Consider the following 21,211-nt stretch of genomic DNA (forward strand, 5'->3'; position numbering starts at 1 on the left):
ATTCCTGTGCTAAAAGTGTGATTAAAACTAAGATAAGGGGTGCCTGGGTGGCTCAGTTGGTTAAGCATCTGTTTTCCACTCAGGTGGTCCTGGGATCCAGCCCCATGTCGGGCTCCCTGCTCAGTGGGGAGCCTGCTTCTCCCTCTCCCTCTGCCACTCCCCCCACCCCCCTCCCTCCCGCTTATGCTCTCTCTCTCAGATAAATAAATTAAATCTTTTTTTTTTAAGATTTTATTTATTTCTTTGACAGAGAGACACACAGCGAGAGAGGGAACACAAGCAGGGGGAGTGGGAGAGGGAGAAGCAGGCTTCCCACTGAGCAGGGAGCCTGATGCGGGCCTCGATCCCAGGACCCAGAGATCACGACCTGAGCCGAAGGCAGACGCTTAACGACTGAGCCACCCAGGCACCCCAAATAAATTAAATCTTAAAAAAAGAGAGACTAGGCTAAAGGTTTGAAGGTTGAGAAAAATCATTTTGTGGACTATGCTGGGAAATCAGGGAGGAGTATCCCTGAGCAGCAGTCATGTCCAGTTCAGGTCAGCATGAATTTGTGGTAAGCCTGATCAGGACGGCTGTGTGACACGTTCTATTAACTTTCTGGAGCCAAGGAATTGAGAAAGCAGAAGTCATCCATGGTTGGGCATGGTGGAAAGATAAGTGGACTGGGAGATTTTATGTGGTAATAATGACAGTACTAGGTAGAAAATATCTTTTCTTCTAAATGTTAGTAGAAGATATAGAAATCCCATCTGTATTTTTCAGCTACAGAAAAGAAAGAAAACAGGGAAAAGGCAAGGTGAGCTGAGTGTTTGAACTCTTTTCGCGGTCCTAGCATTTCTCTGAATAGTGGAGTATTAGGTGTAGTTTGTTTAAGAATGTTAATCTCCCTGCATCTGCTGGCTTTTTCTGTTTTAGGCTTGAGTTCAGAACTAAACAATTCGAATTCTTGTGCTAGGTGGTTTTGATTCTCATGGTTACAAAGCAGTAGGTTATTACTGTAACTAACTTGACATAAGTATGTAAATGAACAATGACATGAAGAGTCTGAATGTGAATTTAGGTCTGAACTTTATTTTACAGGGTTGGTTGAACTTTTGTAATTATACATACTAACAGATTCCCTATTATAATGGTTAAGAGTTCAGATTCTGGAACCAAACTCCCAGGATTTTTGCCAACTTATCACTTACTAGCTCTTTGTCCTTGGACAAATCACTTGATCCCTCTGTATCTTTGTTCCTTCATTTGTGTAATGATGATATTAAGAGTGCTGTCTCATATGGTTATTGTAAAGATTAAAAATGTAAAGTGTTAAGAACATTCCCTGGCACATAGTAAGTACTATGTAAATGATTAGCTGTTATGTTCGTGTAAATAGCTTCATTTTTTAAAAACTGCTTTTTAACCTTTCATCAGATTATTGAAAGCATTATTGAGGAGAGTCAGAAAGTACTACAGCTGGAAGATGACTCGTCAGATTCCAAAGGAAAGGGACACTCTGACCAGGCTACTGGCAGTTCTCTTGTAGCTGGAACAGATCTTAGCAATATACCTGGACTGTTAGCCATAGATCAGGTACTACAGGAAGATTCCAAAAAGGCAGAGAGTCAGAATGCAATTGAAGAAACTGAATTAGAATCAAAAAGATGTTTTCCTTCTGATGACACCTATGAGAAGTCAGTAGATGAAATCACTAAGTTAACTGAAATAAGTTCAACTGAGCAGCATAATGTGCCTGAAACTGAAACAGAAGTATTGAACAAAGAAGCCATGGAAGTCAAAGGAAGTGATGTTCTAGAACCTGTGTCCTCAAACTCTTCATCTACTAAAGATTTTGCTGCCATGGAAGAAGTGGCTCCCGCCAAACCCCCAAGACAGCTTACTCCAGAACCTGACATTGTGGCTAGTACAAAGAAGCCTGTTCCAGCACGCCCTCCCCCTCCAACTAATTTCCCACCTCCTAGGCCCCCGCCTCCATCTCGACCTGCTCCACCACCAAGAAAAAAGAAAAGTGAATTGGAGTTTGAGGCCCTTAAAACGCCTGATCTAGACGGCAAGTATTTAATTGAGAAATAACTTTTTGTGGAGAGATTTTGGAGTTGAAACTGACTTTCTGGTTTTGTTTCAGTTTATGCTGTATACAACCACATCGATGACCATGACCAAGTTATAAAAGTTATTTTAGTAATAAAAAGTGAAAATGTTTATATTGGTAGTAAGTTACTGTGTTCGAACATTTTAGTAGACTTCAAACTTTCAAATCTGTTACCATTGGAGACTTAAGATCTGAATTCAAGATGTAGATCTCCTCGTGTATAAGTTGTATAGCTTTGAGGAATTGAAATAACTTGTTTGAGCCCTGGTTTCTCCATATGTAAAATGAGAGTAATAAAACCACTTTCTCATGGGATTGTTGTAAGAATCAGACAAAGGTTAAAGCACTTTTCAAGCTCTATATAAGGTCCTATATAAATACTAGTTATTGCCATTATCATCATCATCATTATTATTATCATCATCGTCATTGCAGTTCCCAAAGAGAATATTACATCTGATACTCTCCTAAGTACGAACATGGCTTCAGAGAATACAGTCAAGGATTCTCAGCCTTCTCTTGACTTGGCAAGTGCTACCAGTGGAGATAAAGTAGTTACTGCCCAGGTTGGTGAATTCATGTTATATTTGATAGAGGCTTTAACAACTTTCTGTAGCTGTCTGGTTTGTTGCTTGTTGAACCTTCTTCTCCAGGCAGAATATTTCCTTGTCCGTAAAACCTGGCCTTCTTATATCCCTTTTTTAGCTCTGCTACTATATAGCTAGGTGATTCTAACAAACTAATATCTAAGTTTCAGATGTCCCATTGATAAAATGAGGGGAAAACCTTCCTTGAAGGTATCTTGGAAGGATGAAATGAGCTAAAGTATGCCAAGTACCTGGCATGCAGTAGGCAATCAAAAAAAATGAAAGTTGCTACTATTTGTAATATTATAATGTTAATAAACATCAACTACAGTCTTCATTTACCTTACCTATGGTGGTCAAAACTGAGGACTTTTATTTACAATTTCCTTTACCTAATCATGAAAAAAACCCTTCATATACTAGGCTATATATCCATATATGAGGCAATAGAAAGCACGTGATAGCATGAATTTTTACCATAGCCCAGTTTCTGGGACTCAAGGCTTGCTTACACGGTAGCAGTGGTATGGACAGGTTAGCAGACTGGGAGATAAGGCCCTTCAGGCCTGTCATAGCCTTAGAGCAGAGACTGGCAGTAGCCTGTCTTCTAGAGTCCCTGAGCTAAGAATGGTCTTTACATTTGTAAAGGAGTGTAAGGAGAAGAAGAAGAAAAAAAAGAATATGTGACAGATAATATATGTGAAGCAGAAAGCCTAAAACATTTACTCTCTGGCTCTTTATAGTAAAAGTTTGCCACCCCCTGCCTTCGAGATAAGCACAAGTATATCCCTGATTAATGGCACTCTTCGTGCCGGCACTCTGCTAATAGAGAACTGCTTTTGGGTCACGTTCAAGTAGAACATCTATTTGCTTTCAAGACTAAGACATTATTTCATGGGCAGCAATGGTTTTGATACCTAATGTTTTTCAGCATGCTGGGAATAATAAAGGACCGAAATGGAGTGTTTCATTTAAATTTTCAGGAGGCTCCATTATGTGAATTATGGGATTCTTTAGAACTGTGTGTGGTAATGAATAATTGAGTGTTTATAGCAATTAACTCCGTCTACTTTCTGTTTATAAAATTGTAATTTTAGGAAAATGGAAAAGCACCTGATGGGCAGACCATAGCAGGTGAAGTGATGGGCCCTCAGAGACCTAGATCCAACTCTGGGAGAGAGCTTACTGATGAGGTATAGTTAGATTCTTTTTGTTCTTAACATAAAATATAAAAATCATAATGAGAAAATGAAGAACCTCCCAAGATGAATGGTGGTAATGGTTGCACAGCATTGTGAATGTGCTTAATACCACTGAACTGTACAACTAAAAATATTTTACCATGATTAAAAAAATTTAAGTTTATTGCTGTTAAGCAAAAAAAAAAAATAATGTAGAAGAAAAAATGAAAATTGATGATTTTCTTAGTTTTTAAAAATTTATTTTATTTTTTTTAAGTAAACACTATACCCAATGTGGGGCTCGAACTCACACCCCAAAATCAAGAGTTACATGCTGTACTGACTGAGCCAGCCAGGCATCCCAGTTTTGGGGGTTTTTTTGTTTGTTTTTTGGTTTTGTTTGGTTTTTTTGTTTTTAAAGATTTTTAATTATTTATTTATTTGAGAGACAGAGATCGTGACAGAGAACACAAGTGGGGAAGAGAGAGAGAAGCAGGCTCCCCCCCGCTGAGCAGGGAGCCCGACTCAGGGCTGGATCCCAGGACCCTGGGATCATGACCTGAGTCAAAAGCAGATGCTTAACTGACTGAGCCACCCGGGCGCCCCAGTTTTTGTTTTTTTTAATATGTTGGAGTTTGCCACTCTAACTTAAAAGTACCTTTTTATACCATTATGTGGTAGAACAAATGTATTGAAAACAAAGCCCAAACTTAATAGAAGGTGGGCTTAAAAAGAACTTGATGTTATATGTTTTTATACTTGTTAGGTGATGTACAGTATATGCAGACTCAGTGCTTACTTACCATTAAAATTTAGTATACATTGATTGACCAATTTATTCTGAATAAAGTTTTGAAGCAAAATCTTAGTTTTCATGTCTTTTTTTTAAAGATTTTTTTTTTAAGTAATCTCTACATCCAACATGGTGCTCAAACTGCACCCCAATATCATGAGCCACATGCTCCACCAACTGAGCCAGCCAGGCGACCCAGTTTTCGTTTCTTTTAAATGATACATTTTAAAAAATTATTGTACTTTGGAAAACAGTATGGCTGTTCCTCAAAACATTAGACATTGAGTTACCATGATCCAGCAATTCTACTCCTATGTATACACCAAATAGAAATGAAGATATATGTCCACACAAAAAACGTACACAAGTGGGGTGCCAGGCTGGCTCAGTCAGTTAAGCATCTGCCTTTGGCTCAAGTCATGGTCTCAGGATCCTGCGTGGGGCTCCCTGCTCAGTGGGGAGTCTGCTTCTCCCTCTGCCCTTCCCCTCCCCCTGCCGGTGCTTGCCTGCTCTCTCTCCTCTCTGTCTCTCTCTCAAATAAATAAAATCTTTTAAAAAAAAAAAGTACACGAGTATTCATAATAGCCAGGTATGGAAACAACATAAATGTTCATCTCCCATGAATGGATGAATAAAATGTGGTATATCCAATCCACATGGACTGTTTTTTGGCAATTAAAAGGAATGAAGTTCTGACACATGCTGCAGTGTGGATGACCCTGGAAAACATGGTGCTAAGCAAAAGAAGCCAATCACAAAAGACCACATACAGGATGATTTGATTTATATGAAATGTCTGTAATAGGCAAACCATAGAGACAAAATGTAGAATAGTCGTTGCCAGGGGCTGGGAGGGGAGGGGAATGAGGTATGACATTTAATGGGTATGGGGTTTCTTTTTGAGGTAGTGGAAATATTCGAAACTTAAATAAAGGTGATTGTTGCACAACTCTGGATTTACTCAAAATCATTGAATTAAATGAATGCATTTTGCAATGTATGAATTGTATGTCATGAAAAAAGATAAAAATTACTGTACAGAGTACTACTGAAGGTGTCTAGAAAGTCCTTAGCTTAAATGAGGATTTTGCAGACTCAAAAAGTTAATTAAATTATAGGTCCTCTTGGTGTTATTTTTTACCTCAGGAAATTTTAGCCAGTGTCATGATTAAGAACCTGGATACTGGAGAAGAAATACCTTTGAGTCTTGCAGAAGAGAAACTGCCAACAGGTATTAATCCTCTCACTCTACACATCATGAGAAGGACTAAGGAATATGTAAGGTATGGCCTATTGTTATTATCATTTGTAGTATTTCAGAGTGGTGAAGATTTCTCTGTTTATGAACTATAATAGTCCCTAATTTGGTTTCATTCAGTCTTCTTTTTTTAAATATGGAATTAAAATAGAGTTAGTTAATGTATGTATTCTTCAACATTATTCTCTCTCAAGACCATACAGCTATTTGGGGAAAATAGTATATATCTGAAATCTCATAGTATTTTGTTTTTCTTTTAAAATGATTTATATAATACTAGAGATATTAGTGAAACATATTGAGGGTAAAAAGCCATGTGGAATGAAGATCTGGTTTCTGAAACCTTGCTTTAAGGACCACAGATTTTATAAGTATTATAATACTTATTATCTACTTATAATACGTATTACCTTTGTAGGTCAGAAAATGGCTTTAGAGAGGTGATTGACTTTACTGTGAGATGTATGTAGATCGAAGAAATGATTATTGTGAAAGCAAATCTCAGTAAAGTGTAATACATGATGTACCTGAAGAGCGAAGAGGTAGTTAATTTGTCATTTCTGTGCAGCACGTTTTGTCCAACAAAAAGCCTTGTTGGTAGTAGGTTTTCCATAAGTTCCTAAATTGCTTTCACTTGCATTTTGTACATTAAACCGTGCTTAAAGATTCTATTCTTTGATCTCTCAAGTCTTACATTCTGAGGATCATTAAAATTAAACTTATATAAAGTATGTTAACATAGTTTTATTCTGAGTACCTGAGTATATAGTATACATGGATTGTTGAGAGGTGTAGGGGAAATGGCTTCTTTTAAAATGACTTCTTCCCCTTCTTGTAGTAATGACGCGGCACAGTCAGATGATGAAGAGAAGTTACAGTCTCAGACAACAGATACTGATGGTGGAAGGTTAAAACAGAAAACGTGAGTTACAGTACATCTCCTTTCTTTATTTCAAGCTTTTATTTAAAAAATACGAGAATTTGGGGCGCCTGGGTGGCTCAGTCGTTAAGCATCTGCCTTCAGCTCAGGTCATGATCCCAGCTCCTGGGATCAAGCCCCACATCGGGCTCCCTGCTCCACAGGAAGCCTGCTTCTCCATCTCCCACTCCTCCTGCTTGTGTTCCCTCTCTCTCACTGTCTCTCTTTCTGTCAAATAAATGAATAAATAAAATCTTTAAAAAATAATAATAATTTTGGTTTTTTATATTTTTGGTAAGGACTCAACTAAAGAAGTTCTTAGGAAAATCAGTAAAGAGAGCAAAGCACCTTGCAGAAGAATATGGTGAACGTGCTGTGAATAAAGTTAAAAGTGTTAGAGACGAAGGTAAGTGAAATAGAACATTGCAAATGAATATTTAATTGATTTGTAATCCAAATTTAGCCTATGATTTATAAGAAGCATTCTGTTTTATTGAAAGTAAGAAACCTTTGTAGCAAACATTTTAGCAGTTCAATAAATCATGTTATTCTAGGTATCACTTAATTTTATGAGCAGAAAGAAAAATAAATTCATCTTAAACATGAATTTGTGCATACTTTGTAACTGTGGCAACCTGGAAGAGATGAGTGTTCATTAATCAATTGCAAATTAATTTTGTAAGTTTATTTAGTTTTTATAAATAGTTTCAAAATTTGGAAGATTTTCTAAATTTTACAGATCTTAACTTCCTGTGCCTTTGTTGTAATTGTACTCATTTATTTTATTTAATAAGTACTAATACAGTAGTTATTTTGTGCCAGACACTCTTCTAAGCACTTGGACCTGTATTCATTCATTTAACCTTCATAAAAACCCTATGAGGTAAGTACTGTTATTACCTCCATTTTATAGATGAGAAAATCAAGGCACAAAAAGGTCCAGTGCTTTGGCTATGGACACACAGACAATAAATGACAGAGCTGGATTTGGACCCAGACAATCTGGCACCAGATCCCATGCTCTTAACCAATATGCTATTTATTTAGTAATAGTTATTGCTTTTCCATTTAATAAATTTTCTTGGTAAACAGTAGAAAGAAAATCTGATAGTAGCTTTATCTACATTAGCTAGTGATGATTTCTGTATTGCCTTTCTATTCAGTGTTTCATACTGATCAAGATGATCCTTCATCAAGTGATGATGAAGGAATGCCATATACAAGACCAGTCAAATTCAAAGCAGCGCATGGTTTCAAAGGACCTTATGATTTTGATCAGATCAAAGTGGTGCAAGATCTTAGTGGTGAGCATATGGTAAGCAACCTTTATATTTTTCAGGATTGATTGTTTTCATTGAGAGAAGTACTTTGGCTTGTACAAAGCCAATCTCTTATGTATATAATTTTGCTAACCTGACTCAAGAAGAATAAATTAATATTAATAATGATTTAATGCCTAGGTAATGCAGAGTCTATCTCTGGATTATTTTTCAAGAACTGAAAGGTTTTTAAAATTTTTATTTAAATTTAAGATGCTGTGCAATATTGGTTTCAGGAGTAAAATTCATTGATTCATCACTTATATACAATACCCAGTGCTCATCACAGCCAGTGCCCTCCTTAATACCTATCACTCATCTAACCCATCCCCCCTCCACCTCCCTTCATCAACCTTCAATTTGTTCTCTATCGTTAAGAGTCTCTCATGGTTTGGGGCACCTGGGTCGTTCAGTCAGTTGAGCATCTGACTTGATTTCAGCTCAGGTCATGATCTCGGGGTTTTGGGATTGAGTCCCTCTCAGGGCTTTGTGCTCAGTGGGGAGTCTGCCTGAGATTCTCTGTTTCCCTCTCCCTCAGCCCCTCCCTACGCTCATGTGCTCTCTCTCTCTAAAATGAATGGATAAATCCTAAAAAAAAAAAAAAAAGTCTCTTATGGTTTGTTTTCCTCTCCTTCCCCCCCATTACTTCCCTTATGTTCATTTGTTTTGTTTTTTAAATTCTATATATGGGGACACCTGGGTGGCTCAGTCGGTTAAGTGGCTGCCTTCAGCTCAGGTCATGATCCTACAGTCCTGGGATTGGGCCCCACATCAGGCTCCTTGCTCGGTGGGGAGTCTCCTTCTCCCTGCCCTGCTCTTGTGCTCTCACCTGTTCTCTCTCCCTCTCAAATAAATAAAAATAAAATCTTAAAAAAAATAAATTCCACATATGAGTGAAATCATATGGTATTTGTTTTTCTCAGATTGACTTAATTTTGCTTAGCATAATACATTCTAGCTCCATCTACATCATTGCAAATGGCAAGATAGCATTCTTTCTGAATGCTGAGTAGTATCCCATTGTGTGTGTGTGTGTGTGTGTGTGTGTACCACATCTTCTTTAGCCATTCATCAGTCAATGGACATTTGGGCTCTCTCCATAGTTTGGCTATTGTTGATAATGCTGCTGTAAACATCGGGGTGCATGTACCCCTTCGAATCTCTATTTTTATATCCTTTGGGTAAATACTTAGTAGTACAATTGCTGGATCGTAGGGTAGTTTTATTTTTAGTTCTTTGAGGAACCGCCATACTGTTCTTCAAAGTGGCTCCAGTTTGCATTCCCACCAACAGTGCAAGAGGGTTCCTCTTTCTCCACATCCTTGCCAACACCTGTTGTTTCTTGTTTTGTTAATTTTAGCCTTTCTGACAGGTGTGAGGTGGTATGTCATCGTGGGTTTGATTTATATTTCCCTGATGATGAGTGACATTGAGCATCTTGTCATGGGTCGTTAGCCATCTGGATATCTTCTATGGAAAAATGTCTGTTCATGTCTTTTGCTCATTTCTTAACTGTGTTGTTTTTTTGGGTGTTGAGTTTGATAAGTTCTTTATTTATTTTGGATGCTAACCCTTTATCGGATATGTTGCTTGCAAATATCAAGAAGTGAAAGGTTTTCTTTTCTTTAAAGATTTTATTTATTTATTTGACAGAGACACAGCGAGAGAAGGAACACAAGCAGGGGGAGTGGGAGAGGGAGAAGTAGGCTTCCCGCTGAGCAGGGAGCCCGATGCGGGGCTTGATCCCAGGACCCTGGGATCATGACCTGAGCCGAAGGCAGACGCTTAACGACTGAGCCACCCAGGCGCCCCAAGAAGTGAAAGTTTTTGGTTTTGTTTTTTAAGATTTTATTTATTTGAGAGAGAGAGGGCATGAGCAGGGGAAGGGGGCAGAGAGAGAGGGAGAAGCAGACTCTGTGCTGAGTGTGGAGTCCGATGCGGGGCTTGATCCCAGGACCCTGAGATCATGACCTGAGCCAAAGTCAGATGCATAACCAACTGAGCCACCCAGGTGCCCCTCAAGAAGTGAAAGTTACTGAATAAGTAAAGTCTAGGCCCGTATCATTAAGAAAGCAGTGTAAAGGTACCAGACTTTAAAGAAGTTAAATTTACAGGGTGGTGTGTGTCTTTGGAATACATTTAAAATGTTCCCCGTGTATATTTTTAAAAGGTTTTATTTATTTATTTGAGAGAGAGAGAGAAAGTGAGCGAGAAGGGGAAGGAGCAGAGTGAGAGGAACAAGCAGATTTCATGCTGAGCGCAGAGCCCCGTGTGGGGCTTGATGTCATGACCCTAAGATCATGACCTGAGCTGAAATCAACAGTTGGATGCTTAACCGACTGAGCCACCCAGGCACCCTTCCCTGGGTGTATTTTAAATAATTAACACAAATATTACTGTAGGTCAGTGTATTTTGTAAAATGGCAGCTAAAACTAGGAGAGAGAGGTACAAGTTTTCTACCAGAGTTAAAATGTACCAAAGTGGGTATAAAGTGCCCAAGTGATATTGCAGTTACCCTTGAAAATGCTGGGAACACAGGGAAGCTGGTAATAAACTCCTGGACTGGGCAGATGATGCTGTGGGTCTTTGATCAGGGAATCTATGTATCTATTTAGATTTTAAATCCAAAATGTGGCTTACCTGAAAGGAAGCAACCATAAACATATCAGACGGCAGCCAGATTGGAATTTAAACTTTGGTGCTTATAATCTCCGCATAAAATATTTGACTTGATTATAGTAACTTCCTTAAGGAACTGATGAACTTCCTTGTACTGTTTTGATTCACTTTCGTTATTTCCAGTTTTAAGTAAAGTCTCATTGTAGTAGGTTCCCAATAACAAATTTCTTAATATACTTGAATTTTATGGAAATGAATGTTATTTCAGTAAATGAGCTATTGCCTCTAACTTGGATACTCTTTTTTTTTTTTTTTAAGTAATCTCTACACCCAACATAGGGCTCAAACTCACGACCTAGAGACCAAGAGTTGCATGGTCTCCCAACTAAGCAGGCACCCCATAAGTTAGATAATCTTTTTGATCTGCATAGATATGTGTTGTAATAGTAGTTATGACAGTATTTGTTGTAGTAGCATTTGGCTTTTCCAATTTAAGGGTTCATGTTGTTAAATCATGCCACCCCCACCTCCCCAACACATACTCACACATTTCCCTATTATTAGCAGTATCTGGGAATTCCAACCATACACTCTGAAATCTTGTATCGGAGGGGGAAAAACAGGATGAGACCACACCATTCCAACACTTGTAAATGCCCAGTGCCATGAGGGTCACTGCTAACATGGGCCTATGTTTCCCTCAGCCTTGATCAAGGGTATTAGTAGTATCCTGATGGCTCTGCCTCCTCCAGTGTCACTCCCTCTTGTGTTTAGCTAGGAGACTGAAATCCCCAACTAGGATTTTTTTTTACAATGATTTCTGGCCACCTTGGAACTCCATTTCCATTAATTTGTAGACAAGGCTTGGGGCTTTGAACTTGTTAGTTTAGATTAAGGTAAACTGCTGCTATCTTATCCTACCTTTCTCCTAAAAATTCCTCTTTGTGCTGTTGTGACATCATTGAACTGTTGGCCTTCAGTGGTGTTAGTAATATGAGCATTATCTTAGTATGTATAATTTGGAATAATTCTTTACTTTGGCTTTAAAATAATGTTTCAACTCTTAGGGGTGCCTGGCTGGCTCAGTTGGTAGAGCGTGCGACTCTTGATCTTGGGCTTGTAAGTTCGAGGCCTACATTGGGTGTGGAGATTACTTAAAAATAAAATCTTAAAAAAGAATGTTTCAACTTTTAAAGTAGTAACTCTGAACCTTCCTTTGTTTTCATAGGGAGCTGTTTGGACCATGAAATTTTCTCACTGTGGCCGATTACTTGCCTCAGCTGGACAAGACAATGTAGTGAGAATATGGGCTTTAAAAAATGCTTTTGACTATTTCAACAATATGCGAATGAAATACAATACTGAAGGTATTTTGATTTACTTGTGGGCTTTAAAACTCTAGAGACATCTGGCATTTTTACATTGTAGGTATAATGATGCTCTCTTCTCTGGCAACCATTTGCAGCAACCACTATTTTTAATAATGGCCACAAACCTAAAAGTAGGACAGAAGTCAACACCAAAAAAGCATCTATATCCCATGGAAAATGCTACCATAGAGCTTTTGACTTTATCCCTTTTGAAGTATAGTGTAGAGTTTAATTCATCAACTGTTGAGAACAAAGTCACTTGGTTTCCCCTGACAACCTTTAGGTCTCTCTTGGGTTTAAATGAAATAACCTGATTAATTTAGAAAAAGAATGAGGAGAATAATATCCATCCAGTAAGTAAAGAAAAAAGGAGACCCAGCCATGAAAAGGAAATGTGATTTGTCAGTGCATCAGAGGTATATGAAAAAAGGTTAAATGGCAAAGAGAAACCTCAGAATGTGATGTATGTACACCATGATTACAACTATGTAAAATATTTCTGTATATTGGTAACTTACCAGGAAAGCATGTGGAATTGATAAAAATAAGAGCTTTATATTTATGGGATTCTCCTCTTATAATTATTTAACTGTAATAAATTTTCTCCACAAACCCCTCCCTTCTACTCCCATCCTCACCCTAGCCAACTAAGGCTGAAACCAAGAAGTTAAGGGATGGGAGAAAGAATAGGTGGCTATGGGCTGGAGTATAGAGTATATTTGAATTACCAATTTGAGGAACATAGAAATCTGGGGAGATCCACTAAACTGGCAAATGAGGCCCTGTATACTTTAGTGGTCCTGTGGGTATTGCTTGCATTATGTTATAATACATAACTGAAGATGATAGTGGGTTGGCAAAAACTTACAGTACATTTTTTTTTATTGCCCTGCCTAGAGCAGAAAGACTATTTTCAGTGGCCCTTGAGACTTCTACCACCCCAGACCCTTTATTGTTCATCTTGTTTGTATTCACTATGAATAATGAAGATTTCAACAATATTTTATTAAATTGACAATATGGTTATTTTTTATCATTTTTATCATAAAGGTTTTATGATAAAAATGATTAAAACCGTTATTTTGGTGCCCAAAGAGTTAATGCCTCACTTATTTAGAAAATGTGTTTTTTTCAGAATGTTACATTGTATGACTATTAATTAGGTGTTCCTGTGTCATTATTTCTGATTGATGTTTTGTGTGTGTGTGTACATACGTGCTTTTTTAATAATTATTATTTTGTTTTTAGGACGTGTGTCCCCGTCACCTTCTCAGGAAAGTCTGAATTCATCAAAGTCTGATACAGATACAGGGGTATGTTCAGTATTTTATGGTTACTCTTGTTAAGTACTATAATTTGATTTATTTACCATGAAATACCTCATTGTCTATCAGAAATTACAGTTACATGAAAGCAGTTAATTAAGATACATTACAAACAAGAGGTTCTTCTATTAGAATTGGTAGATGAAAAACTGTGATATTTAAAAGCTGTCATACAGTGCATGATACTACTTCAGCTACCAAACTACTAATGTAAACTTAAATAAAACAAAATCCCTTCCCCTCAAATCCATGTTACAACTTAAAAAAATACTGGATACTGAATAAGGAGTGAAGAAGGAAAGAAAAGATATAGAAATATTTTAATTTTTCCATCTTCTTGGTGTAATAAATGCTTTATCACAGTTTCAGGTAGTTTAAAATATCTGAATGGTTTTCCTTTGGTCTGATAGCTGGAAGGTTAAATAATTTTACACCTAAAAAGCAAACTGGAGAAGATAATTCTACGCTGTCCCATGTGCTTCTTGTGTATTGATCTAGACAATGGTGATGTAAACAAAGAACCTAAAATGTCCACCTGCTCAACAGTATTTTCCTGAAATCTCATTGTCTCTATAGTATTTGACACTAATGTTTCCCTACTCTAAACATATTCCTCTCAGCTTTCTATGGTTCTCTTTTTCCTGTTCTCTTCCTACACCTTTGCTGTCTCTTCCTCTTTCTCCCACTTAAATGGTGCTGTTTTTCAGAGTTGTGTCCTTGACCATCCTTATTTGACATACTCATTCGTTGCCTCCAGTCCTGAATTGGCTTTACCTTCATAAGTCTTGTTTCCTTTGAGAATAGCTTAATGGTTTTTAAACAAGAATAAGATCTTATTGGGCGTGCTACCCTTTTCACATAACAGTATATATAGAATCTCTCCATCAGTGTATTCAAGCACATCGGCTAATAGTCTAAAACTGAACTCCCTCAACAAGTGTTTTTTGAGTGCCTGTCACATGTGCCAGATACTGCTAGCTTCTGCAAAGTCAGATGAGACATAGTCTTTGCCCTCAGGGACTATGCTGACTGGTGGAATAGATATATCCACAATTCTAGTACTGGATGGTAATATTCTACGGTAGGTACTGCACAAGTATAGGAGTTATCCCAACAAATCAGAGCGTGAAGAAAATGTTCCTGGAGGCTTTGTATGTGAGCCAGGAGTTAACTGTGTGAGACAAGGAAGGAAGGAGCTCATCAGAATGAACAGCCAGTGCAAAGGCCTGGAAGCTGAAACGGCATGGCATGTGAATGGTGCTGCCAGAAGTTCCATGTGGCTGGAGCAAAGCAGACAAGTGTGAGAGTTGGAGGAGAGGTAGGCAGGATTTGGATTTTAAATGGCCTTTTGTTTTAAACCAAGACATTTGGACTTTGTCCTGTAAGCTGCAGGGGAGGGGGGAGGGGGCTTTGAGGGGTTTCAATCAGAAGCTTAATTAAAATTTCAGATTTTTGTTTCAGGAAGAGCATTCTGGTAAACACTGTAAACGATCGATTAGATGGGGGCTCCAGACTAGAGACGGGGAGACCACTTAAGAGGTTATTAACCCAGGAGAGAAATGGTACTTCGATTATGAAGCAGTGGGTCTAGAAACCATAATGATGAGCTGAATTTGAGAGACGTGGAAGAGGTAGGGTCTCTGGCACTTGGTGACTGACTAGCTGGGGTGGCAGGTGAATAGCCTACTACAATCCCCAGCTGTCTGGCTTGAGTAACTGGTTAGATGTTAATGTTCACTCATGGAAATATTTTTATTACCTACCCACAACCCTGCTTCTCTCTTTGAGCCTTTAATGGCATCACCATCCATAAGTTACTTTTTTAACTTCGTCAGAAAATACTCCATTACTTTTTTTCCTTACATACATATCAAATGAGTTATAAATTTCTGTCCACTTGCCTCCACCTACAAATGCCCTTGGAATCTGTCCCCTCATTCTCCATTGTCACCCACATTATCTAGACCTTCAACATTCATTGAGATGTTTGCTGTAGCTTCCTAATTGCTTTTTCTGTCTCCAGTCTCTACCCAATTTATTTTCTATGCTGCCACCAGCTTTTTTCCAAAATCCAGATCTGATGCCATTTTGTGGTTTAAAATCTTTTGCTGGCTCCTTGTCACCTATAGAATAAGGCCCTTTCTGATATTGATTGCCTCATCTTACCCTTTAAAAAAATATATTTTATGATAGTAAATGCAAATTTTTTTTAAAAGATATTACCTATTTGAGAGTGAGAAAGAGACAGCGAGCACGATTGGGGGGGAGAGGCAGAGGGAGAAGCAGACTCCCTGCTGAGCAGGGAGCCTGAGGTGGGGCTAGATACCAGGACCCAGAGATCATGACTTGAGCCGAAGTCAGATGCTTAACCGACTGAGCCACCCAGGAGTCCCCACATCTTACCTTTTTAACTCAGTTCTAATTCCCTGGTGCCTATGCATCCCATTCACCATGCTGGACATAGGTCTGTACCCTAACCATTCTTTCACTTTTGTGCCTTTGTGCTGTTTGCTTTGCCCACATTGCCCTCCCTGTCCCCTTTTCTCACTGGGCAGAGCCCTATTCATCTTTCAAGATTCAGTTCAAAAATCTTATTTTCTCTTAATATTTTCCCTGAATCAGGCAGGCAGAATTGTTCCTCATTTGTGTTCCGACAGAACGTTACAGGTATTTTGACACTGATATTACTTACCATGTCTTCTTTGGCAATTTGTCTCATTGGCTAGACTCTGGGCTGATTTAAAGCAAAAAACAGTACTTCACAGATTTTAGTGTCCTTGGAACCTAACCCCATGCCTGACTATGGTGGGCCTGAATCAGTGTTGAATTCCTGCTTCTGGGCCTTTGTTCCTATCCTCCTTATCTGGATGCCTGTAATCTCCCTTCTTCCTGTTCAAAGCTTGCCCATTCTTCAAGGCCCACTTCCTCCATAAAGCCTTCATTGACTAATGTAGCGGTAAAAATTTTAACCACTTTGCTTTGGGGAAAAGGGTTTGCTTTTATTAGTTTAATTCACCATAAAGCTTCCAGGCATTAATTATTATTAAAAACAGGAACTATTTGTACCATCTTGTATTATGCTTATTTCAACAGTCCTACTAACAGATTGTTCTATATATTTTTTAAAGATTTTATTTTAGAGAGCGCAAGTGGTGGGGAGGAGCGGAGGTACAGGGAGAGAGAGAATACTAAGCCAACTCCGAGCTGAGCTCAGAGCCTGATGCGGGCCTCCATCCCAGGACCCTGAGATCATGACCTGAGGTGAAAGCAAGAGTTGGAAGTTCAACTCACTAAGCCACGCAGGCGCCCCTCTACTGACAGATTCTTTTTTTTTTTTTTTTAAAGATTTTTTATTTATTTATTTGACAGAGAGAGAGACAGCGAGAGCAGGAACACAAGCAGGGGGAGTGGGAGAGCGAGAAGCAGGCTTCCCACTGAGCAGGGAGCCCGACGTGGGACTCGATCCCAGGACCCTGGGACCATGACCTGAGCCGAAGGCAGACGCTTAACGACTGAGTCACCCAGGCGCCCCTACTGACAGATTCTTAACTACGTCTATCCACCCCACCTCATCCCCCAAAAAACCTAAGTAACTCCCAATCTTGTTTGAATACAGGCCTTTTATTTATGTATTTATTAAGATTTATTTATTTATTTGGGGGGCGCCTGGGTGGCTCAGTCATTTAGCGTCTGCCTTTGGCTCAGTTCATGATCCCAGGGTCCTGGGATGAAGCACTCATTAGGCTTCCTGCTCAGCAGGGAGTCTGCTTCTCCCACTCCCCCTGCTTGTGTTCCCTCTCTTACTGTGTCTCTCTCTGTCAAATAAATAAATAAAATCTTAAAAAAAAAGGATTTATTTATTTGAGAGAGCGAGCGTGCGAGTATGTGGGGTGGAGAGGGGCAGAGGGAGAGGGAAAAAGAAACTCAAGCAGACTGAATGCTGAGCCTGGAGCCCGACGCGGGTCTCCATCTCACAACCCTGAGACCACGGCGTGAGCCAAAACCAAGAGTTGGACGCTCGACCAACTGCATCACCCAGGCGCCCCAAATACAGGCCTTTTAAATGAGGAGCATAGCAGTTCTTTGATACAAAAAGTAGTGACCCCTGGAGTACTGAGCTTTTTTCCTGTAGTAGTTGAGTATCATATCTGCTGTCTTTGAGAATAGATTGGTATTTCTTTTGCTTTTGTCATTTTGATTGGGGATGGTTAGAAGCGGCCTCTGTTTCATATGCCTTTGGATTATGGTATCTGGTATTACCTTTGAACCTAGTGCTAGCTATAGTGAGGGGCAGTGTACACAGTGTAGTTTATTAATTTATTTTCCTGATGTGTGTGTTCTTTTTTCTTTTCTTATGATAGTGATATATTTATCTCTTTTGAACTACATCCTCAGTCTTGTTAGCATTCATGTAAAATAGAGTACCTAAAAGTACCTATAGTATAGTTGGACATATAGAGTGACACACCCAAGATCCCTAATTTATTCATTGGTCATGCCAAGTATTTTCCATATGTGTGTGTGTGTGTGTGTGTGTGTATATGAGGCCTTCATAGAAAAATACTGAATACCTAAAGAAGCCATTAGACTCGGGCTTATATATGATTTTTTTTTTAAGATTTTATTTATTTATTTGACAGAGAGACAGCGAGAGAGGGAACACAAGCAGGGGGAGTGGGAGAGGGAGAAGCAGGCTTCCCGCAGAGCAGGGAGCCCGATGCGGGGCTTGATCCCAGGACCCTGGGATCATGACCTGAACTGAAGGCAGATGCTTAACTGACTGCCACCCAGGCGCCCTTCCTATAGATTTAGTCCAAATTCCTTAGCATGGCTCAGTCTTGCAGAGATCTCATTGTTATTTTTCATCCTTCCCTCTCACAAACCTTATGTTCTGAGCCACTCAGTTGTTTATTGTTACCCCAATAAAAATGTCAGACCCTTTGTTGATTGCATGTATTTACATATACTATTCCCCTTTGCCTGGCCAATTGGTTTGACTCAAGTCTCCTCACTGAAGCATTTCTTGCTTCACCCAGTGCGTAATTATTCATATGCTCCCTCACTGCCCCCATGGTATTTTGCTCATATTTCTGCTAAAGGCACTTAGTATACTACATCAATTTATGTAACAACAGCTAACATTTTATGAGCCCTTACTCTGTGCCATGTACTTTGCTTGAGTACAATTTATATCTTACCTCATTTTACCTCACAATAGCCCTGATACTGTTGTGAGGTGGTACTGTTAAGAGCCCTATTTTACAGATGAAGAAGGCTTAGGAATGTTAAGCAACTCACCAGTTTCACACAGTTGGTAAATACAGCGTCAGAATTAGAACCCAACTCTGATCTGTCTTTGGAAAAACTTACACTGTTAATCATTATGCTCCACTAGTTGGCATTGTAAGGTCTAGCACGGTGTCTTCGTTTAGTCCACAAATATTTACTGAGTGCCTACAATGTATTAATCGCTGTTCTAGGAAATTGAGGATATATAGTAGTGAACAAAAGCGACAAAAATATCTGTTGTTATGAAGCTTAAGTTTTTGTAGTGGGAGAGAAGCAAAGTAAGTAGTTTTGTAATATATTAGAAGGTGATAAGTTACATGGATAAAAATAAAGCAGATAAAGTGGGGTAACAGGGAGTAAAGGTGGATAAGCAAAGCTTTACCCAGAGGTGGTCATTTGAGCAAAATCTGAAAGAAGTGAAGGAGTGATCATATGGCTGTCTGAAGGAGACCTGCATTTCAGGTAGAGGGAATGGCAAGTGAGTTCTGGTGTGTTCAAGAAATGGCATTATGGGGCGCCTGGGTGGCTCAGTTGGTTAAGCGACTGCCTTCGGCTCAGGTCATGATCCCAGGGTCCTGGGATCGAGTCCCGCATCGGGCTCCCTGCTCTGCGGGGAGCCTGCTTCTCCCTCTCCCACTCCCCCTGCTTGTGTTCCCTCTCTTGCTGTGTCTCTCTCTGTCAAATAAATAAATAAAATCTTTAAAAAAAAAAAAAAAGAAATGGCATTATGGGGGGGGGGAATGGGTGAAGTAGGTGATGGGGATTAAGGAGTACACTTGTGATGATTACTGGGTGATATACGGAATTGTTGAATCCTTATATTGTGCACCTGAAACTAATATAACACTGTATGTTAACTAACTAGAATTAAAAAAAAACTTAAGCGAAAAAAAAAAAGAGAGAGCATTGAGGCCTGAGTAGCCAGTGCTGGTGAGCAAGGGAGAAAGTAGAAAGTGAAGTCACAGGGGCATGTGGGTGGCTCAGTTGGTTAAGCCTCCCACTCTTGATTTTGGTTCAAGTCATGATATCAGGGTCGTGAGATCAAGCCCCGTGTCAGGCTCTGCGCTTAGTGCAGAGTTTACTTAAGATTCTCTCTCTCACTCTCCCTCTGCCCCCCATCTTTCTCTGAAAAAAGAAAAGAATGAAGTCACAGAGGTGTGGATGGGGCAAACAATGTGTAAGCCATTACAAGGACTTCAGCTTTTACTCTGAGAGAGATGGAAGCCAGTGGAGGGTCTTTGAACAGAGAATGACATAATCTGACATATTTTAAAAGGTTCATTCTGGCTTTTAAATACTGAGACTAGATAATTAGAAACTAAGAAATGTCTTATTTATTTTGTTATCTCAAATAACTAACACAGTATCTGGTATATAGTCAGTGCTAATAAATATCAGAAGGCTTACAAGCTTTCATAGCAGTCCAACTTTAAAATGACTTTTTTTTAGGGGTGCCTGGGTGGCTCAGTCGTTAAGCGTCTGCCTTCAGCTCAGGTCATGATCCCAGGATCCTGGGATCGAGTCCCACGTTAGGCTCCCTGCTCAGCAGGAGCCTGCTTCTCCCTCTCCCACTCCCCCTGCTTCTGTTCCCTCTCTCGCTGTGCCTCTCTCTGTCAAATGAATAAATAAAATCTTAAAAAAATAAATAAGTAAAATGACTTTTTTAGGCATGCTAATAGCATAGTAGTTATATTTAAAAGAGGGCTTATTAGTTAGAAATACATAAAGATTATTTACTGGTAAAATCAATGGTGTTTAGATCTTGCTTTAAGTGCTCCAGCAAAAATAAGCACACACGTAAAAGTGGGAGAATTGCTAAAACAAAATGAGTAAAATACTGATAACCATTAAAGCAGGTGATGGATGTACTGGGTTTGTTCTACCATTTATTACATTATTCTACTTCTGTGTATATTTGAAATGGTCATAATAAAGTTGTATATATGTTTATATAGAGACATAAATATATATTTTTATATAGAACTATATCTAGATGTAGATATCTGTTTATAGAGATGTATACATATAGATAAAATGCATAACATTTTGGTGATTCTACCTTTAATAATCTACTTTTAAAAATCTATCATAAAGAAGTAATCAGATAGGGGTACCTGGCTGGCTCAGTCGGTAGAGCAAGGGACACTTGATCTCAGGATCCTGAGTTGAAGCCCCACCTTAGGTGTAGAGCTTACTTTAAAAAGAAAAAGGACTGGTGCCTAGGAGCCTCAGTTGGTTAAGTGGCTGCCTTTAGCTCAGGTGGTGATCCCAGGGTCCTTGGGATACGGCACCAGGTAAGGCTCCTTGCTCAGCCGGGAGTCTGCTGCTCCCTCTGCCTCTGCCCTTCCCCACACTCGTGCTCACGAGCACCTGCGTGCTCGCGCCTGCACGCACACTCTCTCTCTCAAATAAATAAAATCTTTTAGAAGAAAAAAGGAAATAATCAGATAGG

The 21,211-nt window shown here is 39.1% G+C and overlaps 1 protein-coding gene across 2 annotated transcripts in view; it reads left to right on the top strand.

Moving 5' to 3' along the window:
- The window catches only part of WDR44 (WD repeat domain 44), a 77,352-nt gene that overhangs the window by 39,495 nt on the left and 16,646 nt on the right, over window positions 1–21,211 (top strand). For both annotated transcript variants that reach the window (XM_035007675.1, XM_035007667.1), the window contains exons 4-12: window positions 1,420–2,056; window positions 2,534–2,664; window positions 3,783–3,878; window positions 5,806–5,942; window positions 6,756–6,839; window positions 7,136–7,242; window positions 8,000–8,151; window positions 12,004–12,142; window positions 13,394–13,458. In XM_035007675.1, coding sequence (XP_034863566.1) covers window positions 1,420–2,056; window positions 2,534–2,664; window positions 3,783–3,878; window positions 5,806–5,942; window positions 6,756–6,839; window positions 7,136–7,242; window positions 8,000–8,151; window positions 12,004–12,142; window positions 13,394–13,458 — 1,548 coding nt within the window. The remainder of the gene's footprint in view (window positions 1–1,419; window positions 2,057–2,533; window positions 2,665–3,782; window positions 3,879–5,805; window positions 5,943–6,755; window positions 6,840–7,135; window positions 7,243–7,999; window positions 8,152–12,003; window positions 12,143–13,393; window positions 13,459–21,211) is intronic.

The sequence above is a fragment of the Mirounga leonina genome, unplaced genomic scaffold (assembly GCF_011800145.1).
Source record: "Mirounga leonina isolate KUSES-001 unplaced genomic scaffold, KU_Mleo_1.0 Mir_101664, whole genome shotgun sequence".
NCBI lineage: Eukaryota > Metazoa > Chordata > Mammalia > Carnivora > Phocidae > Mirounga > Mirounga leonina.